The 27174-nt window shown below is 43.0% G+C and overlaps 1 protein-coding gene and 2 long non-coding RNA genes across 3 annotated transcripts; all 3 read left to right on the plus strand.

Moving 5' to 3' along the window:
• Positions 1–2064: 2064 nt before the first annotated feature.
• Positions 2065–3797, plus strand: LOC115628212. The gene is made up of 3 exons (XR_003995784.1): positions 2065–2170; positions 2251–3348; positions 3434–3797. It is a non-coding gene; the product is annotated as an uncharacterized LOC115628212 (long non-coding RNA).
• A 731-nt stretch (positions 3798–4528) lies between these two features.
• Positions 4529–5241, plus strand: LOC115628214. Its single transcript, XR_003995785.1, has 3 exons — positions 4529–4755; positions 4834–5081; positions 5179–5241. It is a non-coding gene; the product is annotated as an uncharacterized LOC115628214 (long non-coding RNA).
• Positions 5242–5275: 34 nt separating this feature from the next.
• LOC115628209 lies at positions 5276–7109 on the plus strand. The gene is made up of 3 exons (XM_030524204.1): positions 5276–5456; positions 5515–5914; positions 6011–7109. Exons 2-3 carry the CDS (start codon positions 5671–5673, stop codon positions 6103–6105), a joined length of 339 nt encoding a protein of 112 aa, XP_030380064.1. The 5' UTR covers positions 5276–5456; positions 5515–5670; the 3' UTR covers positions 6106–7109.
• The last annotated feature ends 20065 nt before the right edge of the window (positions 7110–27174 follow it).

Here is a 27174-nt window from a genome sequence, read left to right on the forward strand (position 1 = left end):
ATCTCGTTTACAAATTATTGAGTCGTACATGGGACTGATCGCATCTGATAGAGATAACCTTTTGCTTCGACTCAAGAATATAGAAAATCAAATTTTATTTTATGAGTCATCATCTCCGGAGTATAAACATTTTTGTGTTAGTATATGTAGTTTTGAGATTGTTTATTTGTTTTTACATATGTTTTTATTATAGAACAATTTTCTTGACCACAAATCACGTTTGATTGCAAACTCTACAAAGAAAACCTGTCAGGCAACTGAATTAGGCGAATTCATACAGGCCATAAAGCTAAGTCTTTCTACTTGTTCTTCTGCAGCCACCAAAAGCCAATCTTCTGAATAAAGTTTGAAATTCAAACAAGTAAAAAAGCTAAAGTCGGGTGTCCCGACTTTGAAATACTCTGTACATATGTTTACAATAATTATAGAAAATAAAAAAAATTAAGAAAAAACAAAAAAAATTGGATCGATTTTACCTCTCTCGGTATTCGAACTCACGTAAAGGGTGTATAATTGCACATTTACATAGCAATTGCGTCTGTGTGAGTGTATGTATGCCTATTCGCATCTATTCGTGTCTGTGTAAACATGTGTGCAGTGGTTATAACTTCTTGTTAAATCGGTCTATCATAGTGAAACTTGGCATACGGACACATAATAACTAACTAGGGGTATTTCCAAAATCTTAGTTCGAAATTCCAAAAATTACGGGAGTTAGAGAAAATCGCATTTGCGTGGGAGAAGGGGGAGGGAGGGAAATTCCAAAATATACATTTTCTGCGTATTCACATAAGGCATCTGGGACTAAAATTTGGTGTTCCTAGGTTTTATAGTCTCCGAGATATAGGCGATTATACGAATGGAAAATCTGGAAAACCCCCATAGGGGGGAAGTGGGGGGGAAAATCAAAAAATAAAACAAACTCGTATAGAATACACACATAAGGCATCTTTGTGGAAAATTTGGTGTCTCTATCTCTTATAGTCTCTGAGATCCAGGTGTTCATACGGACGGACAGACAGACAGGGCTAGATCGACTCGTCTAGTCATGCTGATCAAGAATATATATACTTTTTGGGGTTTGCCACGCCTCCTTCTGCCTGTTACATTTTTCAGCTCCCGCAAACCTAATATACTTCTTGTTACGACTACGCTTTTCCTCTTGGGCAACGCCGGCTGGCTCATCGGAATTCTCCTTGGGTGTGTGGTTCCAACCCTATGCCCGCGTGAGTCGTACAATAACCGATAACACGGTTCCTCCATCGATAAACAAAATGCCATCACTACAATAAATTCGACGCGCAATATACAAAACCGAATTCAAAACGTAAACAAACCAAAAAAACTAACATAAACTAAAAGAAACGTAATGCAACAAAAAACAACTGTTGCTCCTGCTACGATGCAGCTCGTGCTGCTACTTATGACGGCCGCTGCAGCTGCTGTGTACGGTTCCACCGCTGTCCAAAAACTTGGCGATATGCCGGAAAAATCTATATGCCAAGGAACAAAAGGCATTTAAGCACTGGTCGGCACATTCAAGTGGATATATAGGTATGCATACATCGGCATTAGTTCTGCCTTGCATCTATATCTTTATTGCTCACCTTCGAACGGCTTCTGGTTCTTCCTTTCCTTTTCAAAACGTTTTTTCCTCCCTTCTATTTGCAGGTTTCAGCACCGCCTCCAGTTCACAAAAAAAAAAACACAGCCTCGTGGGTCTGCACGGTCGCCCCAAAAATAGGAATGGCGTGTTGCGGCTTGCCTTTTATAGGCCGGATGTCGTATGTCTGCGGATTTTTATGTCCTTGCGCATCCGTTCATCACGGCCTTGACGTTTCCCCACTTTGAGGTGCCATCGGGACACAACCCTGCGCCTGCGCGGCTGCAGTTGCCACCATGGTGCCTCGCTCGGTACCGAAAGATGGCGCTGCAGTGCCTTTATAAATTTTCGGCGTCTTCCGTAGCGCTGCCACCTTTTATTCTTCGTGACCAGCCCGATGCAACACCACCGCAAATATCCAAGTGGGCGGACGCTCATGCCCCGAAGTGATGTTTGCGCGCATCAAACGGCTGGTGTTGTTGGTGTCCTCTGCTTCGAGTCCGGCGTTGCCTCGGATGACTACTACCGCGGCGCCCAACGTAGGCCACACCCACTCTTGATCTTCAGGTGAGTGGCTCTCTATATTCATCCATTCTGCTTTATGACAGGCGTCACACTCGGATATCCTTTGCGTGGAATACCCCCAGCAAGTTTCATTGCAAATCTTCCAGCTCGTATGCGTTGGTGCCGATGGATTTCCTTACGCGAGCTTTTAGAAATTTCCGCGCGAATTTCGCATTGAACGCGCGGCTGAAATCACTCAATGCAAAGTTTCGCCGGTATACCTCCTGACCGGGCGCTAGTCTTAGCCGCCGCGCACGCCGGTTATAGCGAACGCTACTGCGCTCATACGCCGCGTGTAATTGTGTCTGGACTTTCTGTTGCACCAGGGATTGCCTGTCTGCTGTACTCAACGCTGCGAATTCGTGCTCGTCTAACGACCTTAATTTCCTCGCAACATCATATGTCGGCCGAATAGTGCGAAAAAAGGCGTTACTCCAGTCGCAGAATGCACGCTATTTCTGATGGCCACTTCAATTTCCGGAAGGTGTAGGTCCCACTCGCGCTGATCCTGCTCCAGATACGCCCGTATCGCGGACAGTATCGTCCGGTTCACCCTTTCGGACGCGTTGCTTTGCGGCGAATACACCGGTGTCCGCAGATGCTTAACACCGTAGCCCTCCATCATGTCTGCAAACTGCTTGGACGTGAATTGCTTACCATTATCGGAGTGTATGACTTCTGGAACGCCGAACGTAGGGAACACTTCGTTCACCAAGAAGTCGACGACGCTCCGAGTGGTGGCCTCCCGCATCGCCTTCAGGATCGTGAATTTGGTGAAGTGATCTACCACTATGAATATGAAGGCGTGCCCCTTCCTTGATCGCGGATACTTGCCCAAGAAGTCTATGTACAACTTCTGGAACGGCCTCTCCGTGACGACTTCTGCACCAATTCCCACCTGCATCCCGTAATTGGTGGCTTTCGTCTCTTTGTAGACCACGCATTTTCGGACCACTTCAGCAACGTCTTTGGCCATTCCCGGCCAATAAAACTGCCGCCGCAACCAGGACAACGTCTTCAACACTCCTCCATGCGTTGACGCTTCGGTATGGGCTTCGATATAAGCATGCCGGTTAGCGCACGCGGAACCCACAGTTTCCACACACTGCCTTCGAGCTGATCTTCTAGCCGATTGAAGGATGTCTTTTTGTAGATCACCCCGTTTTCAATTTTTAAATCAGGTAATTTATCTTTTTGACTTTGAATTTCGCTAATCAGCTCTCGATACTCCTCTGATTCGAATTCTGCGGTTTCTATACCCAACAGGTCTCCTGGAAAGAAATCCAACTCCTCTAAAGTTTCGGCTTCGGTGCTCCTGGACAGCATATCCGCCACGATGTTGTCAGAGCCCTTCCGGTGCGTGATTTCAAAGTCGAAGCCTTGGAGCAGCAACGACCAACGTGCCAATCGCCCGGACAAATCCTTCATGGACATCAGCCATTTCAAACTGGCGTGATCGGCTATGACCGTGAATGGCATCATTTCGATGTATGGCCGGAATTTTTGTATCGCCAATACCGCCGCCAAGCACTCCTTCTCGGTCACCGAGTAGTTTACCTGGTGCTTATTCATCTTAGCCGAGCAGAACGCAATGAGCCTCTCGTTTCCCTTTAAGTCCATTTGGAACAATACCGCTCCGACGCCAATATGGAATGCGTCACACTGCACGAAGAATGGGCGTGAAAAATTAGCGTGTACCAGCACTGGCGCAGATGTGAGCGCCTTCTTCAACGCATCGAATGCTGCAACGGCTTCGTCACCGAGTGAGAAAAGGCCTCCAGAACGCTTTTTTAGTGCCTCAGTAAGCGGAGCTGCTAAGGTGGCAAAATCTCTAATAAATCGCCTGTACCACCCGGCGGTTCCTAAGAAAGCTCGAACCTCCTTTACGGACCTTGGCACCTGTATGCGCTGTATCGCCTGCACCCGTTCCGGATCTGTTCGAAGCACGCCGCCGCCCACGATAAATATTTCAACGTTTTAAAGCAAAACTTCGACTTTTGTAACCCTATCGTCAGATTTGCCTTCTTGAGGCATTCAGCGACTCTCTTCAGGTACTCCAAGTGCGTATCAAAATCAGCCGCGAAGACTACCAAATCGTCCAGATATACTTTAACGTTGGACCTCAGTTCATTCGGTATGACCTTGTCCATCAGCCGGCACAACCTTTGAGCGGCGTTACACAACCCGAAAGGCATCATGCGGAATTGGTACAACGGTCGCCCTGGTACCGTAAACGCAGTGCACCTTCTACTGGACTCCTCCAACTCCACCTGCCAAAACGCAAATTTCAGGTCCACACTGGAAATATAATATGTCTGATCGATTCCAGATAGGATTCCCTCCACGTATGGTAGCGGATAGGCATCTTTTACTGTCAGTTTGTTCAACTTGCGGGCATCGAGGCAAAAGCGGTTCTTGCCCGGCCGTCGCACTATGGTGGTGCGGTTACTCCACGGACTATCGCCTACCTCGATGACGCCAAGCGCCAGCATGCTGTCCACCTCATCCCACACAATCTTCTGCATAGCGGGTGATAGAGGGTAGTGCCTGTCTTTCACTGGCTCTGCTCCGCTGACCAATTCAATACGGTGAGTCTCCAAAGTAGTCTTGCCTAATCCCGCTTCTTCGAAAGTTAAAAATTATTTTTTTACTTGTTCCAATTTCAGCTTTTGTTGTTCATTCAATTCCCACATATCTGGTTCCGGCCTTACTTCATCCTGGTCCGCATAATGCGCCACTCTATCAGCTAGCAATTCATCGAAGACAAGTCTTTTAACGGCTGGCTTTTCCGGAGGAATTAATAGTGGTGCCAAATTAAACAGCCGCCAAAAGTCGATGCCGAAATACGCGTTCTGTTCAAGTGATGGGCATACGTAAAATTCCACTTCTTTGGTCTCCTCTCGATACACCACTGGTAAACGCACTCGCCCAATTACGGCTCTGTCTTCACCGCCTGCTGTTTTAATTATTGAAATGTATTTTCTGGGCTCCACGCCAATCTGTTTCAGCAGTTCGAGACCGCGTTTGCCTAGCACGCTTACCGAGGCCCCGGTATCCAGCAAACCGCGTAGCACTTGGCCTCGCACCCGTACTTCGGCAAAAATCCTCGGATCTGCTGCTCCTTCGCGTCGCACTGCCTCGGCTACCAGCTTCTTCGTCTGCCTTCTCACTCGGAATCGTGCTCGGGCCTTTTTAACTTTGGCTGTCACCATCCTCATTCCATCTAACTGATGTTGAGCAAAAATTCTATTGCGCGCCTCCAGATATGCCCGCATCTTTTCCTCATACGGTAAAAATTTCAACTTATTACTATATTGGGTATTTTTCTTATCAAATTCTTCTTTCAGGACCGCTCCGCTGTCATCCTGGTGGGCACCTGTGTCGAGCGCGATTCGCCCACTTGCTCCGCACTCCGACGGCCGTTTCCCGTGCACGCGGGGCATGTTGGACTATAGGTGTCGGGCCTGCCACACCTATAACAGAAGACGCGCCTTTCCGGTGACATGCAGTCGCGGAAACCAATGCCGGCTTGTCTGCAGTTCCAGCAAACTAACGCCTGTTGCGGACGCCTTGCCAAACGCGCCTCTTCAACTATGCCGAAATCCGCCGACTCCTCGCCGTTAGTGTCGTCGACCAACTCCTCCACTGCCGGTGGACGGTTTCCACCACTAAAACGTGTGCCGCTGCGTGTTGGGAACAAGCCTTCTCGCCGCTGGACCATAGCTTCCACCTCTACGCATTCGTCACGTAAGTGGTCTACCGTGTACACGCGCTTCGCATACACATAACGAGCTAGTTCTATTTTTAATCCTTTTTTTATATATTTCATCATCTCGTTTTCAGATGGTGCTGTTTGGAGACGCGACGCCAGTTTCCTCATGGCATGGATGTACTCCTCCACGCTTTCGTGTGCCTTCTGCCGTCTTTCGCGCAATTGACGCATGCGCTCGAATTCATCGGCGGCGCCTTTAAAACGGGACAGCATGCTTCGCTTAAGTTCTGGCCAGCTGTCTGCCCGGTGGTCCCTGACATACTGCCAGTACCACTCGCGAGCGTGCCCAGTTACTAACAGATGGAAACTGTTTAATACTTCAAACCATGCGCAGCGACACTGCCTCTGAAGGAACTCTACCTGGAAAACGAAGTCTTCTACCGCCATTTTCTCCTTGTCGCCGCTGAAAACGATGTCCCACTTCTCAACGCGGCACCATCCTGATCTGCCATTCGCCGCAGCATACGGAGGAGGTGGGTCCAGCTGACCACTCCAATCGTTACGCCTATTGCCTCTTCGACGGGCCGACTGTGCCGCGGGATTTTGCCAATTTCGAGCTGTGTTGCTGCTATTGCCAGCTCCACTGGAGGAATTAGCTGCCGCTGGCCTTGCTACCGGACGCGAAGTTCCTCTTGCTGGTGTTAGAGGTTCAGCCTGGTATTGATGCTGCCGTTTTGGCACCGCACCACGATTCTGGCTGACTGGCGGTTGCCATGCTCCATTTGCAGCTGAATCGCCGCTATTCGCTTGCGGTTGCAAGATTTCTTTGAGCGCGCCCATTAAGACATGATGTTGTTGATGCCCTCTTTTTGCGATTGGCGGTATGTTTCGTTCGCCTGGGCCACTGCTGCTTCTACCGCCGACGCGACTACTGGCTCGGCGTCCCAGTGTACTGCTGGTGCTATGGACGGCCTCGGAGGAGTGTGCATGAGGCCACCGGTTGAAAAACCCACGGCTCCTTCTAGGTGTTCCTCCAGATCATCATTTCTGGCAGTTCTCGACCTTGTGTTATACGCGCGCGCAGAATCCTTTTCCATTTCAATCAAAAAAAAAAACGCTTTGTTTTTTTATGATATTTATATATATTTTGGATTATAAATTTGTTCAGCTTTCAAGCAGGCCCCGAAGAAAAATTCGTTATTCAATTGAATTGATGTATATATATCTGTATTCCACACAATGAAAATGTTTGCAACCGCCCAAAACAACAAAAACAAATGGGCAAGAAAATATATGTACGCTGATTATGTATGATGGATAAATAAATAAATAAATAGGTACAACAATAAATAGATAAATATGTGAATTGGAATAAATAAATATGAATATAGTAGTAAAATAAAAAAACGAATCTTTAAATAAATTCAAGTCCAACTTTGCACGGAAACCAAAAAAAAACATATATACGCTCAACCACAAGACAAATGTAACATATGTACATATATGCACCAAACGTAACCAAAAAGACTTAATAAAATGTGTGGCAGCCTGTCACTGCGAGCGTTGCAGAGAGCGGAGAGCATACTGGCTCTCATTGAGTCAGTCGTTTATATACACTTGTCAAGTGCGGATCGCACCGAAGAAATAATAAACATTGTTTGGTATATCTTAGTAATTGCGTGCAGTTGGTTTGTAATTATTGGGCAATTTGCAGGTCATTACATTGGCGACGAGAGAAAAACCGAAAAAAAAATAGAAAAGACCGATAAAGAATAAAATTCGTTTCGGCTGTATGTGTGTTAGTTTGGTACATACATACATATAAAAAAAACCAAAAAAAGGTGTGGCCACTTAAATGTAGCCTAAGAAATACTAAAAAAAAGTGTGGCCACTTGAATGTAGCCTAAAAAAAAAAGAAAACAAAGTAATGGCCGAACTTAAGCCATTCCTATGCAATAGCATAGACAAATCACTCTGGCGCTCCGAATGGGAGGTCTGGTTGCGCGCATTGAACATATATGCGGACAGCGAAGAGATCAGCTCAACTCTTAAAAAGCGCAATAAACTTCTGCATTTGGGAGGCTCACAACTGCAGTCTATTGTTTATAACTTGCCAGGACCGATGGTCCCTTATATTCCAGAGGAGCAGAACGATGTCTTCACACCTTTGGTGGAAACATTAAATGAATATTTTTCGCCGATACGCAATTCGGTATTTGAGCGACATTTGTACCGTGGCATGACACCGCGGGATGGAGAATGTTTCACCGAGTTTCTTATGCGATTGCGTCAGCAGGTGAGGAAGTGTAATTTTGGCACTTCCAAAACAGAAATAGAAGAGCTGAAGAAAAAGTTGCTGTCAACTGAACAGTCCTTGGAGGGAGTCATATCTGCTTGTCTAATTGAGGAACAGGTGAGCAAGCAGACGCAAGCAATGTCATCAAATGGATGCTCAGGCTCTATGGTCAATAAGATTGCATCGCGCACGGCTAAATGGAACCACACCAAAGTAGAGTGCGGCAGATGTGGCCGAAATGATCATGATTCAAATAGTTTGCTTTGTCCAGCGAAAAATGCGGAGTGTAGCAGATGTTCCAAAGTCGGGCACTTTGCTAAGAGATGTCGGACTATTGTGAAGAGACCCGGCGGAAATCATCGAGGAGGTATAAAGCGGCGCTATGTAGATGAAGCACCGGTCCGAGGAGTGAGTGGTGGCCAACAATTTCACAATCCCTGTTTCCGAGTTGCGAATGATTGTGACATGGGCGAAGTCATTTCTTGCCGAGTTGGTGGTTTACCAATTAGCATGGTCATCGATTCCGGATTCGTTCGGGCATATGCTGCGGATTAGTTGTTACAGATTTCATGTGTGTTTGAAGCACCGATTGCAGTTGGAGGGAATGCTGAGTCTATTGCAACCTTTTATGTCATAAAAAAGGGTAGGCAATCGTTGCTTGGTCGCGAAACAGCCATAAAACTCAACGTGTTGAGATTGGGCATAGCTATAAATTGGGTCGAAAAGTTGGAACCTTTTCCAAAGTGGAATAATGTATCTATTCGTCTGTCAATTGATCCACATGTGAGGCCCGTCAAGCAACCAATGCGACGCATCCCAGCCGCCATTGAGGACAAGGTAAAAGAAGAGCTAGAATCGGCTTTATCTCAAGATATAATAGAGCCAGTACACGGACCAAGTGAATGGATTTCTCCAATAGTTATCGCATTCAAAGGTGATGGGAATATAAGGCTGTGCATTGATATGCGGCAAGCGAATAAAGCAATTCAACGGGAAAATTACCCATTACCAACATTCGAGTCGTTTTTAACGAAGCTTAAGGACGCTAAGTATTTTTCTCGACTGGACTTGAAGAGTGCGTATCAACAATTGGAATTGCATCCAAATAGCCGAGAAATTACTACATTTATAACACCACAAGGACTGTATAGATACAAGCGTCTACTCTGCGGTGTTAACTCAGCACCTGAGATATTTCAGAAACTGATGGAGGAACGATTAGCGAAATGCCCGAATGCATTAAATTATATAGATGATGTAATTGTCTTCGGAAGTTCATTGGAGGAACACGACAAAATGCTCGAGATGGTAAAAGTTATTTTTAAGGAAAACAATATATTTCTCAACAAAGATAAATGCGTATGGAAAACACAGCGACTTAAGTTCCTCGGGCATATATTATCTGACACAGGCATTTCTGCTGATCCAGAGAAAGTAGAAGTAATTACGGCATTCAGGCCACCAAAGAACAAAGAGGAACTTCGTAGTTTCTTAGGCCTGGTCACGTACGTGGGAAGGTTCTTGCCAGATTTGGCAGACACAACAGAACCGTTGAGAAAGTTACTCAAAGCGGATGAGAAGTTTCTGTGGAACCACCAAGAACAGCAAGCATTCGACAAATTGAAAATTGGAGTTTCACGAGTTTCGGAGTTGGCATATTTTAACGTGAAATTAAAAACTCGTGTAATAGCTGATGCCAGTCCTGTAGCGCTGGGAGCGGTCTTAATACAGTTTGATGTCGAAAATAATCCATTTATCATATCGTTTGCAAGTAAGAGCCTTTCTGATGTTGAGAAACGATATTCGCAAACGGAAAAGGAAAGTTTGGCATTGGTATGGAGCGTGGAAAAATTTCATTACTATGTTGCTGGTCTGGAATTCGAGTTGGTAACTGACCATAAGCCATTGGAAGCGATTTTTAAACCAACTTCTAAGCCTCCAGCTAGAACTGAGAGGTGGTTATTACGCCTACAGGCATACCGTTTCCAGGTGATATATAAGTCTGGGAAGGAAAATATTGCTGACTCGATCTCACGCTTATGTAACGTTTCAAGTACTAAATCATTTGATTGGGGTGGAGAGGAAAACATATTCCATATGATTTCAATTTCTACTCCCACATCTTTAAATATATCCGAGATTTCCGAAATGAGTACAAGAGACGAGGAAGTACTAGATGCCATAACATGCCTGGACAATGACTGCTGGAATTCTGCAGCAACTAGCCCATATTATCCGTTTCGCCTGGAGCTGTCGAGTATTGGTAGCATTCTATTAAGAGGAAGTCGTCTGGTCATCCCCCAACAACTACGACAGAGAGTTTTAACATTAGCTCATGAGGGACACCCTGGAGAAGCAGCAATGAAAAGGCGACTGAGATCAAAAGTATGGTGGCCAAAAATTGACAGGGATGCAGAAAAATTTGTCAAGGATTGTCGTGACTGTATATTGGTATCTTTACCAGATAATCCAGTCCCAATGAGACGTCATGCATTTCCGAGTAGCCCATGGGTATGGGTAGCCACTGATTTGTTAGGACCGTTGCCAAATAATGAGCACTTGCTAGTTCTCATCGATTACTATTCTAGATACATAGAAGTAAAATTTGTACAATCAATAGGATCGAAGGTGCTTATTGAAGAGATGTCCGAAATTTTTAGTAGATTGGGGTATCCAAAAAAGTTAAGAACAGACAATGGCAGACAATATGTGAGTGCAGAGTTTAAAAAATATTGTGAGACGAATGGAATTGACCTCATTACAACCCCTCCATATTGGCCTCAGGCTAATGGCGAGGTAGAAAATATGAATAGATCATTAGTAAAGCGGTTGAAAATAGCACATGTGAATGATAAAAATTATAGACATGAGATTCAAAAATTCATATTAATGTACAATGTTACTCCCCATGGTACTACGGGCTCGCCACCATCCGAGCTTATATTCAATCGCACAATTAGAGACAAGATTCCGGGAGTTCAGGATATAGTAGGGGAAGTGGGAGAATCGGAAGAGAGAGACAGGGATTTCATTAATAAGGAAAAAGGAAAAGAGGTGGCAGACAAAACTAGAAGAGCCACGGAATCTAAAATACAACTGGGAGATAAAGTAGTGCTAAAGAACGTGATTTTTCCTAACAAGTTAACTTCTAATTTTGATACAACAGTCTATGAGGTAATTCAGATAGATGGGAGCGTAGTAAAGATATCGGGAGGAGGTAAAACGTATTTGAGAAATATAAGTCATGTTAAAAAGATTTCAGGGGGTTCTAGTTTGCGCATCGAAGCTTCACAACAGTTGGATGGCAGCGAGCAAGAAAATGGTGCCTCACTTGGAACACAGCCACCACCGCTACCACAAGCCGAATCAATTCCCGATATCTCCGTGGAGCAGCCTGCAGATGCGCAGCAGAACTTGAAGCTGAAGCTGAAAAATATTGGAGGGATGTGGCAGCCTGTCACTGCGAGCGTTGCAGAGAGCGGAGAGCATACTGGCTCTCATTGAGTCAGTCGTTTATATACACTTGTCAAGTGCGGATCGCACCGAAGAAATAATAAACATTGTTTGGTATATCTTAGTAATTGCGTGCAGTTGGTTTGTAATTATTGGGCAATTTGCAGTTCATTACATTGGCGACGAGAGAAAAACCGAAAAAAAAAATAGAAAAGACCGATAAAGAATAAAATTCGTTTCGGCTGTATGTGTGTTATTTTGGTACATACATACATATAAAAAAAAAGAAACGGAAAAAGGTGTGGCCACTTAAATGTAGCCTAAGAAATACTAAAAAAAAGTGTGGCCACTTGAATGTAGCCTAATTGTGGCAGTTTAAATACAGCCTACGAAAAGACCGATAAAGAATAAAATTCGTTTCGGCTGTATGTGTGTTATTTTGGTACATACATACATATAAAACAAGTAAAAAAGCTAAGGTCGGGTGTCCCGACTTTGAAATACTCTGTACATATGTTTACAATAATTATAGAAAATAAAAAAAATTAAGAAAAAAAAAAAAAAAAATTTGATCGATTTTACCTCTCTCGGTATTCGAACTCACGTAAAGCGTGTATAATTGCACATTTACATAGCAATTGCGTCTGTGTGAGTGTATGTATGCCTATGCGCATCAATTCGTGTCTGTGTAAGCATTTTCGCAGTCAACCAAACAGCAACATCAACAACAGCCGCGGGTAGCGCTTGAGCAGCGCTGCAGCAGCGCTGCATCAGCAAATATATTTATGGCTATAACTTCTTGTTAAATCGGTCTATCATAATGAAATTTGGCATACGGACACATAATAACTAACTGGGGGTATTTCCAAAATTTTAGTTCGAAATTCCAAGAATTACGGGAGTTACGATTTGCTGGGTAGAGGGGGGAGGGAGGGGAATTCCAAAATATACATTTTCTGCGTATTCACATAAGGCATCTGGGACTAAAATTTGGTGTTCCTAGGTCTTATAGTCTCCGAGATATAGGCGATTATACGAATGGAAAATCGGGAAAACCCCCATAGGGGGGAAGTGGGGGGAAAATCAAAAAAATAAAACAAACTCGTATAGAATACACACATAACGCATCTTTGTGCAAAATTTGGTGTCTCTATCTCTTATAGTCTCTGAGATCCAGGTGTTCATACGGACGGACAGACGGACAGACAGACAGACAGGGCTAGATCGACTCGTCTCGTCATGCTGATCAAGAATATATATACTTTGTGGGGTCTGCCACGCCTCCTTCTGCCTGTTACATTTTTCAGCTCCCGCAAACCTAATATACTCTTTAGAGTATAAAAAAAGAAACGGAAAAAGGTGTGGCCACTTAAATGTAGCCTAATGGAGGCCGTTTCGATACAGCCTAGGAAAATACTAAAAAAAAAAGAAGGCGCGTTATTACGGCCCTTGTAATAGTTGGTCACTCTAAACTTGTTTTTCAAAGTAGCGTGGGCGCAGAGTTACATTGAGAATCGAATAAGAAGAAAAAGAAAAAAAAAAGAAAACAAAGTAATGGCCGAACCTAAGCCATTCCTATGCAATAGCATAGACAAATCACTCTGGCGCTCCGAATGGGAGGTCTGGTTGCGCGCATTCAACATATATGCGGACAGCGAAGAGATCAGCTCAACTCTTAAAAAGCGCAATAAACTTCTGCATTTGGGAGGCTCACAACTTCAGTTTATTGTTTATAACTTGCCAGGAGCGATGGTCCCTTATATTCCAGAGGAGCAGAACGATGTCTTCACACCTTTGGTGGAAAAATTAAATGAATATTTTTCGCCGATACGCAATTCGGTATTTGAGCGACATTTGTACCGTGGCATGACACCGCGGGATGGAGAATGTTTCACCGAGTTTCTTATGCGATTGCGTCAGCAGGTGAGGAAGTGTAATTTTGGCACTTCCAAAACAGAAATAGAAGAGATCTGTCTCAAGGATAAGCTAATTGATTCTTGGGCACCGGCTGAGCTGAAGAAAAAGTTGCTGTCAGCTGAACAGTCCTTGGAGGGAGTCATATCTGCTTGTCTAATTGAGGAACAGGTGAGCAAGCAGACGCAAGCAATGTCATCAAATGGATGCTCAGGCTCTATGGTCAATAAGATTGCATCGCGCACGGCTAAATGGAACCACACCAAAGTAGAGTGCGGCAGATGTGGCCGAAATGATCATGATTCAAATAGTTTGCTTTGTCCAGCGAAAAATGCGGAGTGTAGCAGATGTTCCAAAGTCGGGCACTTTGCTAAGAGATGTCGGACTATTGTGAAGAGACCCGGCGGAAATCATCGAGGAGGTATAAAGCGGCGCTATGTAGATGAAGCACCGGTCCGAGGAGTGAGTGGTGGCCAACAATTTCACAATCCCTGTTTCCGAGTTGCGAATGATTGTGACATGGGCGAAGTCATTTCTTGCCGAGTTGGTGGTTTACCAATTAGCATGGTCATCGATTCCGGATCCAAGTATAACTTATTAAGTCAAGATGATTCGAATTATCTACAAGAAAAAGGCGCAGCTATATTAAATCTGCGAACTGAGTCGACAAATCAATTTCGGGCATATGCTGCGGATCAGTTGTTACAGATTTCATGTGTGTTTGAAGCACCGATTGCAGTTGGAGGGAATGCTGAGTCTATTGCAACCTTTTATGTCATAAAAAAGGGTAGGTAATCGTTGCTTGGTCGCGAAACAGCCATAAAACTCAACGTGTTGAGATTGGGCATAGCTATAAATTGGGTCGAAAAGTTGGAACCTTTTCCAAAGTGGAATAATGTATCTATTCGTCTGTCAATTGATCCACATGTGAGGCCCGTCAAGCAACCAATGCGACGCATCCCAGCCGCCATTGAGGACAAGGTAAAAGAAGAGCTAGAATCGGCTTTATCTTAAGATATAATAGAGCCAGTACACGGACCAAGTGAATGGATTTCTCCAATAGTTATCGCATTCAAAGGTGATGGGAATATAAGGCTGTGCATTGATATGCGGCAAGCGAATAAAGCAATTCAACGGGAAAATTACCCATTACCAACATTCGAGTCGTTTTTAACGAAGCTTAAGGACGCTAAGTATTTTTCTCGACTGGACTTGAAGAGTGCGTATCAACAATTGGAATTGCATCCAAATAGCCGAGAAATTACTACATTTATAACACCACAAGGACTGTATAGATACAAGCGTCTACTCTGCGGTGTTAACTCAGCACCTGAGATATTTCAGAAACTGATGGAGGAACGATTAGCGAAATGCCCGAATGCATTAAATTATATAGATGATGTAATTGTCTTCGGAAGTTCATTGGAGGAACACGACAAAATGCTCGAGATGGTAAAAGTTATTTTTAAGGAAAACAATATATTTCTCAACAAAGATAAATGCGTATGGAAAACACAGCGACTTAAGTTCCTCGGGCATATATTATCTGACACAGGCATTTCTGCTGATCCAGAGAAAGTAGAAGTAATTACGGCATTCAGGCCACCAAAGAACAAAGAGGAACTTCGTAGTTTCTTAGGCCTGGTCACGTACGTGGGAAGGTTCTTGCCAGATTTGGCAGACACAACAGAACCGTTGAGAAAGTTACTCAAAGCGGATGAGAAGTTTCTGTGGAACCACCAAGAACAGCAAGCATTCGACAAATTGAAAATTGGAGTTTCACGAGTTTCGGAGTTGGCATATTTTAACGTGAAATTAAAAACTCGTGTAATAGCTGATGCCAGTCCTGTAGCGCTGGGAGCGGTCTTAATACAGTTTGATGTCGAAAATAATCCATTTATCATATCGTTTGCAAGTAAGAGCCTTTCTGATGTTGAGAAACGATATTCGCAAACGGAAAAGGAAAGTTTGGCATTGGTATGGAGCGTGGAAAAATTTCATTACTATGTTGCTGGTCTGGAATTCGAGTTGGTAACTGACCATAAGCCATTGGAAGCGATTTTTAAACCAACTTCTAAGCCTCCAGCTAGAACTGAGAGGTGGTTATTACGCCTACAGGCATACCGTTTCCAGGTGATATATAAGTCTGGGAAGGAAAATATTGCTGACTCGATCTCACGCTTATGTAACGTTTCAAGTACTAAATCATTTGATTGGGGTGGAGAGGAAAACATATTCCATATGATTTCAATTTCTACTCCCACATCTTTAAATATATCCGAGATTTCCGAAATGAGTACAAGAGACGAGGAAGTACTAGATGCCATAACATGCCTGGACAATGACTGCTGGAATTCTGCAGCAACTAGCCCATATTATCCGTTTCGCCTGGAGCTGTCGAGTATTGGTAGCATTCTATTAAGAGGAAGTCGTCTGGTCATCCCCCAACAACTACGACAGAGAGTTTTAACATTAGCTCATGAGGGACACCCTGGAGAAGCAGCAATGAAAAGGCGACTGAGATCAAAAGTATGGTGGCCAAAAATTGACAGGGATGCAGAAAAATTTGTCAAGGATTGTCGTGACTGTATATTGGTATCTTTACCAGATAATCCAGTCCCAATGAGACGTCATGCATTTCCGAGTAGCCCATGGGTATGGGTAGCCACTGATTTGTTAGGACCGTTGCCAAATAATGAGCACTTGCTAGTTCTCATCGATTACTATTCTAGATACATAGAAGTAAAATTTGTACAATCAATAGGATCGAAGGTGCTTATTGAAGAGATGTCCGAAATTTTTAGTAGATTGGGGTATCCAAAAAAGTTAAGAACAGACAATGGCAGACAATATGTGAGTGCAGAGTTTAAAAAATATTGTGAGACGAATGGAATTGACCTCATTACAACCCCTCCATATTGGCCTCAGGCTAATGGCGAGGTAGAAAATATGAATAGATCATTAGTAAAGCGGTTGAAAATAGCACATGTGAATGATAAAAATTATAGACATGAGATTCAAAAATTCATATTAATGTACAATGTTACTCCCCATGGTACTACGGGCTCGCCACCATCCGAGCTTATATTCAATCGCACAATTAGAGACAAGATTCCGGGAGTTCAGGATATAGTAGGGGAAGTGGGAGAATCGGAAGAGAGAGACAGGGATTTCATTAATAAGGAAAAAGGAAAAGAGGTGGCAGACAAAACTAGAAGAGCCACGGAATCTAAAATACAACTGGGAGATAAAGTAGTGCTAAAGAACGTGATTTTTCCTAACAAGTTAACTTCTAATTTTGATACAACAGTCTATGAGGTAATTCAGATAGATGGGAGCGTAGTAAAGATATCGGGAGGAGGTAAAACGTATTTGAGAAATATAAGTCATGTTAAAAAGATTTCAGGGGGTTCTAGTTTGGGCATCGAAGCTTCACAACAGTTGGATGGCAGCGAGCAAGAAAATGGTGCCTCACTTGGAACACAGCCACCACCGCTACCACAAGCCGAATCAATTCCCGATATCTCCGTGGAGCAGCCTGCAGATGCGCAGCAGAACTTGAAGCTGAAGCTGAAAAATATTGGAGGGATGTGGCAGCCTTGCACTGCGAGCGTTGCAGAGAGCGGAGAGCATACTGGCTCTCATTGAGTCAGTCGTTTATATACACTTGTCAAGTGCGGATCGCACCGAAGAAATAATAAACATTGTTTGGTATATCTTAGTAATTGCGTGCAGTTGGTTTGTAATTATTCGGCAATTTGCAGGTCATTACAAAATGTAAGCAATAAACAAAACAAATTTTCTTTTAAACTTCTGTATATAGGGGCTGAGACTCACACTCAGCCGGAACCCAAACACGGCTCCTATAATATCTACGCCTGTTACAGCTGCCCTACGCCACAATCCTGCAATATTTGTTCGCTGCTACATTTATCGCCTTGACGGCGATGAACGACAGCCAACAAATTAAATGGTTGCTTCTTGACACCCAATTCTGTTTTGCGCACCATCTGCTTTGGCTCACCGTGCGTAGCGGTGCATCGCAGTCGACTTTCGTCGTCATCCTGGGCCACCGGTACTCTACGTCCACCAGGCAAACACGATGACACCACGGCGACCGTGTACAAACGAATTGACGCAAGAAATACAACAAAGAACACTGAAACGAAATAACAAAAAAAACACGCATTGGAATCCCCCCGTAGTACCCATTGCCTAGCGTCGTTTCAAATGGCAGTCGCAAACGAAGGGCTCATACTCGCACCTTCGTGACTTACTGTCCATGTCACACACGCTTGCAATTGGTGCTATAAGGGATTCCGTCCCTACCATACCGATCGTCGGCACCTAGCCATCGGCTTAATTTATTTTTTTCCTATCTAAATTCTCAGCCTGCGTACGGCGGCTGCCTAGACTCCTCCCCAAAAGTGGTACAGGGCCCTAAACAACTCCACCTACTCCCTGGCATTAAAAATTCAAACATCAGCCTTGGGCGCCATATTGTTTCGACTACGCTTTTCCTCTTGGGCAACGCCGGCTGGCTCATCGGAATTCTCCTTGGGTGTGTGGTTCCAACCCTATGCCCGCGTGAGTCGTACAATAACCAATAACACGGTTCCTCCATCGATAAACAAAATGCCATCACTACAATAAATTCGACGCGCAATATACAAAACCGAATTCAAAACGTAAACAAGCCAAAAAAACTAACATAAACTAAAAGAAACGTAATGCAACAAAAAAACAAATAAACGGGTAACTCCCTCAAGCTATCCGTACGAATACGGATGACTGTAAAAGGAGATTATATACGTGCGGACGGACAGAAATTGTGGCATCGGACAACTGTGTGGGATTTAGCTGTTGATATCCCAGGCGTACCCACCCTGCCTGTATCCAAAGGCAAAATGTTTCTTGGATACCCTAATCATTGAGCCGTGTTTGGGCTATTCCATGACAAAGGTGAGTCTGCCGCCCCTACTGATGCTGCTTTAATGCACCATTATGAACAGTGCGACCATAATAAAAAGAGTTAATTTTCAATGGGAATTTTAAGTATTACAAACATAATGCATTTAATGTAAATGAGTGCGTGAATTAATAGTTAGATGCGTGTACATTAGTTCAATATGCGTGATTGTTACAGACGTATATGTGAGACGAATTATAAATCAATACAAATTAAATTAAAACAATGAAAAATGAAGAAGGCTTGCCAACAGCCAATGCGGTTAATTATGTGTGTAAATAAATGAAAATAAATGTGGAAATATCTATATATATATATGTATATGGGTGTATGCCTTAGTGAGAGTGGTGTTATGTTATATATATATACATATATATGTGCGTGTGTATGTATGTAAATATGTGTAATATAAAATAATATATTTCAACAGCCAAAAAAAAACCCTAACGAGAGCTCTCGACGGTCATGGGTGCAAGTTGGGAACGACGTTTGATATATATATATGTACCATAGCTCACATCAACATTATAGGGCAAACGGCGCGTGGGATCTCTGCCTGGTTGTTGTTGCTCAACCGCAAACAACAGGCACGGCGCGTGGCCAAGGAACGGACTCACCGGCTTTTCTATCCTCCGCAGACTGACGTGTCTGCTGTTGCGTTGTGGTGGCGCCGCTATTGCTGCTGCTGCTTGTTGGGTGGGCGCCTTTGCTCCGGCTGCCACTGTCGTTGCTGCTGCTGCCGTTGAAGATGCTGGTGCTGGATCTGCTGCTGTCGCTGTTGCTCCTGCTACGATGCAGCTCGTGCTGCTACTTATGACGGCCGCTGCAGCTGCTGTGTACGGTTCCACCGCTGTCCAAAAACTTGGCGATATGCCGGAAAAATCTATATGCCAAGGAACAAAAGGCATTTCAGCACTGGTCGGCACATTCAAGTGGATATATAGGTATGCATACATCGGCATTAGTTCTGCCTTGCATCTATATCTTTATTGCTCACCTTCGAACGGCTTCTGGTTCTTCCTTTCCTTTTCAAAACGTTTTTTCCTCCCTTCTATTTGCAGGTTTCAGCACCGCCTCCAGTTCACAAAAAAAAAAAACACAGCCTCGTGGGTCTGCACGGTCGCCCCAAAAACAGGAATGGCGTGTTGCGGCTTGCCTTTTATAGGCCGGATGTCGTATGTCTGCGGATTTTTATGTCCTTGCGCATCCGTTCATCACGGCCTTGACGTTTCCCCACTTTGAGGTGCTATCGGGACACAACCCTGCGCCTGCGCGGCTGCAGTTGCCACCATGGTGCCTCGCTCGGTACCGCTAGATGGCGCTGCAGTGCCTTTATAAATTTTCGGCGCCTTCCGTAGCGCTGCCACCTTTTATTCTTCGTGACCAGCCCGATGCAACATTCTGTACATTTCATGTACAGAGTACAAAAATAATATGCGTATTTCGTGGATCGAAATCGGTTCAATCGATAAGAATGTTAAAAATGGAATAATTTTTGTAGATTTGATATAGATCTGTATAAAGTCAAGTGCATACCTAAATTAACACTTTTTTACTCATCGAAAACGACAATAAAAGTTAATTTTATTCAGCTTTACGATTTATCGATTTAATTTTTGTGAAAATCACAACAAAAAAAAATGAAAACGATCGATGCAGTCAGCATCGATTATTTTGCAGGTCGAGGGACCAGCCAAGTTTTTACAGGTAATTGAACGAAAAAAACACAAAAAGTACCAAAACGTTTATAGCTAACAGCTGGTTCGTTTGCCTGCACTTTTATCACTTTCGTGCATATTTTTTTTTGAGGAATAAAATAAAGTGGATTCGGAGACTAAGTATAAGATATAGACACCGAGTGTTGTCCACTGTTGCCTTATGTGTGTACGCTATACGAGTTTGTTTTATTTTATTTGATACACCCCCCACTTCCCCCTATGGGCGATTTTCGGGAACGACATTCATATAATTATCTATATCTTGGATACTAAAAGAACTATACAAATTATATTTCAAGATGCCTTATATGAATACGCAGAAATCCTTCCCTCCCGCCTCTCTAACGCAATTTATGATTTTCCGAAACTTTCGTATCCTGGAATTTTTGGCTGAAATTTGGCAAGTAGTGAGATAATTATAGCCTGTACCCAAAGGGTGAAAGGCTATACTTGTTTTGTGCGCATGTATGTAACACACAGAAGGAGGCGTGGCAGACCCCACAAAGTATATGTATTCTTGATCAGGGTGACAAGCCGAGTCGATATAGCCATGTCCGTCCGTCCGTCTGCATGAGCGCAAGGATCTCAGAAGGTACTAGAGCTAGAATAACCAAACTCGGTATCCAGATTCCCATAAGCCCTAGGCAGGTCAAGTTTATTTTTTTATTCTGATACACACCCCCCACTCCCCCGCAATTCGTGTTTTTGTTTATAAATTCCGTAATTCTTGGAATTTTGAAATTAATTTTGGTAGGTACATCCAGCTAATACTAATGTGTCCGTGTGCAAGTCAGTTCATCATGATAGGTCAATTGTGAAGAAAGTTATAGCCATAAATAAAATCGCTTCTCATGCGCTGCCTGCAGCTCTGCCGGCAGCGCTGCCCGCAGCTGTTGTTGTTGTTGTTGCTTTGGTTCAACTTTGTGCTGCATACTTACACGCATATAAACACGCATAGGTACGTGATGTAAATGTACGCTGTTAAAACTGAACAAAAACACGTCTTCTAATTTACTTTAATTACTTAATCAATTCATTTTTTTTTAATAATTTAATTTTTTTATTTTTCCTTTTTTGTGGAGAGTACAGGCTATTTTACTGTCGGGCTTGCTCGACTGTAGCGTTCTCTCTTGTTTTAATTTTCCTTTTTTGTGGAGAGTACAGGCTATTTTACGGTCGGGCTTGCTCGACTGTAGCGTTCTCTCTTGTTTTATTTGTTTCGTTTACAGTGAGCTAAGAAACTGAAATTGGCCAAAAAATGGAAATTTCAAGAGAAAAAAATTTTGAGCTCGAAGCATCGACCGAATGGGTCATATAGCCACTGCCGGATGTCTTCAGAGAAATTCCCATAACCAACCGCCAAAACCGAATAATTCTGCATCATGACAATATGACAATATGAGCTCTCACACATCTCATCAAACATGTGTGTTGGAGGAGAATCGAGCATATTAGCATAAATATTTAGTTTTAATTTAAATTTCACATTCGCCGTTAAAAACAATGTAAACTTTCTGGCAACGTTATTAATTACTCATAAGCACAACAAAATAGCACACAATAGATAAGTCTCGTTTCAACCTCAAATTTGGAGTTCGTCCATCTCATAGCTTTTCTTACAGCTGTAACAGAAATGAATGTACGTTTTCTATATTGTAACGATCTGGACTTTTAAGTGCCAGAGCCTCGCTAACCACGCAGACTGGTTAGGGCTTCGCTGGATCACACATTTATCTGAGCTTCACTAGTCACGCGCTGATTAGAGCTCAAGCATTTACATACAAACATATGTATATACACATACAATATGCCATGCATTGGCACTGCATATAATCATTCAAAGTAAGTGAGAACATTGCAAACCTAACGGTACCCTATCGGCATCTACTCTTTATCAACCGTTGCCAATTGTCGGTAGATTTTCAAATTCGCTGCGATTCTTGCTGTTGCCCATTTAGTTAGCGCCAAAATTATTACGTAGGATTGTTAAGGTGCTCAACAGAACGTCAAAGGTGAACTTATGCAACTCTAGCTTTCTAAGCTCGACAGCAGCGCCAGCTCAGCACAATCGATTGCCAAAAATGAAACTTCCTGTTTTCGAGGGTCAGTGTTCCGATTATAAACGCTTTATAAGTGCATTCAATAATCTGGGTGACCAAGATCAAGGAATTTCTGTGATTGATAAGTTCAACTACTTGCTTAACTGTTTATCTGGACCAGCATTAGAGGTCATACAGACGTTTCAAGTTACCGAAGACAACTACCCCAAAGCTCTTCAACAGCTAAAATCTCGATATGACAACGACGTCCTAATCTTTCTTGATTCCATTTCAAACCTGTTTTGTTTACCATCAATGCGAAAGTCCGATGCAATAACACTTTAAAGACTGTTGGATTCCGCTTCTGCCATTAGGGGCTCGCTTTTGTCGCTCGGCTCCGCTGAGAATATCATGAATGCAATAATAATTCATATTACCTTATCAAAGGTGGATACTCGGAAACTATCAGGAAACAAGGCAAGGTTCTAAACAAGGGTTCCAGTCGTTCATTACAACCGACTACAGGGTCTGTGACCATTGCCACACCAACGACCATTACATCTCAGCATTCACATCATTCGCTGCATTAACTCTTGACCAACGAAAGGAATGGGTTAAAAATCACCAACTTTGCTTTAATTGTTTGAGAAGAAACCACTTTCAAAACCAATGTCCGTCGAGATGCCACTGCAGAGTATGTCACATCATTCTCTACTACACAATTTTACTAAGAAGTTTACCCCACAAGCTGGCAACAATTGCGTGAATCTGAATGCGCAAATGAACTCTTCCTTTCAGGATTCACCTAACTTATCGCATGTAATGAACTCTACTGAACGTGGCATTCTACCGACCGCAATTGGAAGAGTAAAGGACAGGTTCGGAAACTATCATTTAATTCGCGCCATGTTAGACTCTTGCTCTGAAGTCAATCTCTCACAAGCCGTGAGCGGTATCTCAAATGATGTTCAGCGTAACACTATCACGTGTCAACGACGATAAGGTCCCGCACATCAGACTTCGAATGGACATCAACATTCGCAGTCATCAAATCAATCTGCTCCAGCAAACCCAGCACCGACATTGACATAAATCAGTGGCATCTTCCCCAGGAAGCTGTATTTGCTGATCCACTATTTTATGAATCAAACAAGATAAATATTCTTATAAACACTGACGGATTTTTTGACGCTATCCGAATTGGAAAAATCTCTTTAGGACTAGGGAACGCGTGCCTGTTAAATACCGAATTTGGTTGGATAGTGGGAGGAAACACAGCTGCGTCTCCACCAGCATTACCAATGTACGCTAGTACAGGAGTCTCCTACACTCGATAGGATAATGGAACGATTTTGGAAGAGCTTGACTACGAAGTTACGTGTCGTTTTTGACGGTTCAGTCAAATCATCCTCCTCATTAATGGTGGGCCCAACAATACAGCAGGATCTAGTTACAACACTGTTAAAGTTCCGGTTACATAAATTCGTTCTTACTGGTGACATTACGAAGATGTACCGACAATTCATGGTGAACCCTCGTGTCAGATATTTTCAGCTTATACTTTGGAAAAGTATCCAGACAGACAAAATTCAATTTACATTTACAGATGACCAAATTTAACAGCAACACAAAGCATTTCATTAATCCATCCACGAATGAAGTTCCTATTAAGGTTGAGGAAATAGATACAGCAAAGACTCTTGGCTTATCTTGGATGCCCAAGCAAGACTGCTTTGTTTATCGGTACGATCTGCAACCTAAACAAGAAAATACCAAACGAATGGTATTATCGACAATTGCAAATATGTTTGACGCTCTTGGCTTGATGAGTCCAGTCATAATAAGATGCAAAATCTCGCAGGATCTAAAAATTTTAAGTTGGGTTGGGATGAACTTCTCCCTGAAACGTGAAATCAATTAAAGCCATATTCATAATCAAAGAATTCCGCGTGTAACTTATTTAATAGAAAAAAGTTTTGTTTGTTTATCGTAAAAACCAAGCGATTTTTCACATATGTTATTTACCCGTTGTTCGGAAGTCGCACTAGGCCGAAAATCCGTTGGTACGAAACACGGCCAATTTTTGTTCTGCCAAGTTAAAATCAGCCAGAAAATAAAAAGATGAAATAATAAAATGCTCAAGCTGATTTAGACGGCTTATATGTAACCAAAAATTTAATCAGACAGCCGCTTCACCTTTCTTTTGACAATGCCCCCTTTGACAGGTCAAGGTTGAAAGAAAGGACCACTGACAACCGACAAATATTGCCACTTCGGAAGAGGAAAATCCCTAATAAGTGGCCAAGAGCAGAACTGCTGGAGAAATTTAATTCCCCTCTTATTAATCGCATAAATACCAAAGGAAAAATCTGTTTTTTTGCCTAACTTATGTCTAAAAAAAATAACAATTAATCCTAGACAATCCTAGTCACTACAAAAATCAAAACAAAATACAACTAAAACAAACAGTGTGTAAATTCAAACACGACGAGCACTGCTTGTATAAGGTAGGTAGGTAGGTGCGGCAGGAGCTTATGAAGACCCTGACTCACTTAGGCCGTGATTATTTGGCCCGTTGTGGTACCGCGTGGACAAAGTCCGCTTCCCATATCCCGTGGTTGGCTGCATTCCTGCGCAAATTGTTACACCCATCCGGATGCCCGGATGAATTTGTAAATGTCTATCGGCTTTCTTTTTGCTAGCGCCGACTGATTTGGGAGGAGGCCATCTCCTAGAAAGCGTTGTCTGGTCCTACACAAAGCTGGGCAGTCGCAGAAGAGGTGGGAAACTGTTTCCGCTTCTTCTTAGTCTCTGTAACTTCTACAGAAGTTGTTGTGTTGAAGTCCTAGTCTGGCGGCATGGGAGCCCACCAGCCTGTGCCCCGTGATGGCTCTGATGACAGCTGAGCATTGGCTTCTGCTCAGCCTACAGAGTTCTAAAGTCCGTTTCCTATTGCGGATGGGCCACGTTTGAAGTGAGATTTTGTAGTTGTTTGTGTCATTGGTCCACATTTGATTTGCAATAAAATCGAAGTGGTTCCGAATGGACAGTTTACAGCTGGCCATCGGTATATCGATGCCTTGGGGGGAGGGGAACGGTGGTACCTTCTCTTGCCAGTTCGTCGGCTATGCAGTTTCCCTCTATGTCCCGATGGCCTGGGACCCAAATGAGGTAGACTGAGGACTGTGCTGCCATCTCGTGAAGAGATTTGCGACAGGTCTGCACTGACGTCGAGTTCGATGTGATGTTGTCTAAGGATTTTATTGCCGCTTGGCTATCCGAATATATGCAGATTTCTCTGATTTCTGTGACTGCGCTTGGCAGTATGAAGAGAGCTTCTTGAATAGCTGTGATTTCGGCCTGGAATACACTGCAGTGATCCGGGAGCCTGAAGGCTTTTCTTATGCCGAGTTCTTCGCAGAAGACACCTCCGCCTACGCGGTTGTCCAGCTTAAAGCCGTCTGTATATATTTTTATTGAATTTTCGGGGCCTGGAGAGCCAACATTCCATTCATCCCCGATCATACCAAAAACGAAATCAATTTAAAATCTCGTTTACAAATTATTGAGTCGTACATGGGACTGATCGCATCTGATAGAGATAACCTTTTGCTTCGACTCAAGAATATAGAAAATCAAATTTTATTTTATGAGTCATCATCTCCGGAGTATAAACATTTTTGTGTTAGTATATGTAGTTTTGAGATTGTTTATTTGTTTTTACATATGTTTTTATTATAGAACAATTTTCTTGACCACAAATCACGTTTGATTGCAAACTCTACAAAGAAAACCTGTCAGGCAACTGAATTAGGCGAATTCATACAGGCCATAAAGCTGAGTCTTTCTACTGGTTCTTCTGCAGCCACCAAAAGCCAATCTTCTGAATAAAGTTTGAAATTCAAACAAGTAAAAAAGCTAAAGTCGGGTGTCCCGACTTTGAAATACTCTGTACATATGTTTACAATAATTATAGAAATTAAAAAAAATTAAGAAAAAAAAAGAAAATTGGATCGAATTACCTCTCTCGGTATTCGAACTCACGTAAAGGGTGTATAATTGCACATTTACATAGCAATTGCGTCTGTGTGAGTGTATGTATGCCTATGCGCATCTATTCGAGTGTGTGTAAACATGTTAGCAGTCAACCAAACAGCAACATCAACAACAGCCGCGGGCAGCGCTTGAGCAGCGCTGCAGCAGCAAATATATTTATGGCTATAACTTCTTGTTAAATCGGTCTATCATAGTGAAACTTGGCATAAGGACACATAATAACTAACGGGGGGTATTTCCAAAATCTTAGTTCGAAATTCCAAGAATTACGGGAGTTAGAGAAAATCGCATTTGCGGGGGAGAGGGGGGAGGGAGGGAAATTCCAAAATATTCATTTTCTGCGTATTTACATAAGGCATCTGGAACTAAAATTTGGTGTTCCTAGGTTTTATAGTCTCCGAGATATAGGCGATTATACGAATGGAAAATCGGGAAAACCCCCATAGGGGGGAAGTGGGGGGGAAAATCAAAAAATAAAACAAACTCGTATAGAATACACACATAAGGCATCTTTGTGGAAAATTTGGTGTCTCTATCTCTTATAGTCTCTGAGATCCAGGTGTTCATACGGACGGACAGACGGACAGACAGACAGACAGGGCTAGATCGACTCGTCTCGTCATGCTGATCAAGAATATATATACTTTGTGGGGTCTGCCACGCTTTCTTCTGCCTGTTACATTTTTCAGCTCCCGCAAACCTAATATACTTCTGTACATTTCATGTACAGAGTGTAAAAATAATAGAGTTGATTAATCCTGTATAAAGTCAAGTGCATACCTAAATTAACACATTATTACTCATCGAAAACGACAAAAAAAGTTAATTTTATTCAGCTTTACGATTAATC

This window comes from Scaptodrosophila lebanonensis, unplaced genomic scaffold (genome assembly GCF_003285725.1).
Source record: "Scaptodrosophila lebanonensis strain 11010-0011.00,11010-0021.00 unplaced genomic scaffold, SlebRS2 tig00000112-arrow-arrow-pilon, whole genome shotgun sequence".
Lineage (NCBI taxonomy): Eukaryota > Metazoa > Arthropoda > Insecta > Diptera > Drosophilidae > Scaptodrosophila > Scaptodrosophila lebanonensis.

What these genes read in the sequence shown, in the direction of transcription:
- LOC115628209 (XM_030524204.1), top strand. Translation starts at nt 5,671, where the DNA reads ATGCAGTCGCGGAAACCAATGCCGGCTTGTCTGCAGTTCCAGCAAACT. An exon ending in CACCTCTACGCATTCGTCAC is followed by an intron (nt 5,915 to 6,010) that starts GTAAGTGGTCTA and finishes TCTCGTTTTCAG; the next exon opens with ATGGTGCTGTTTGGAGACGC.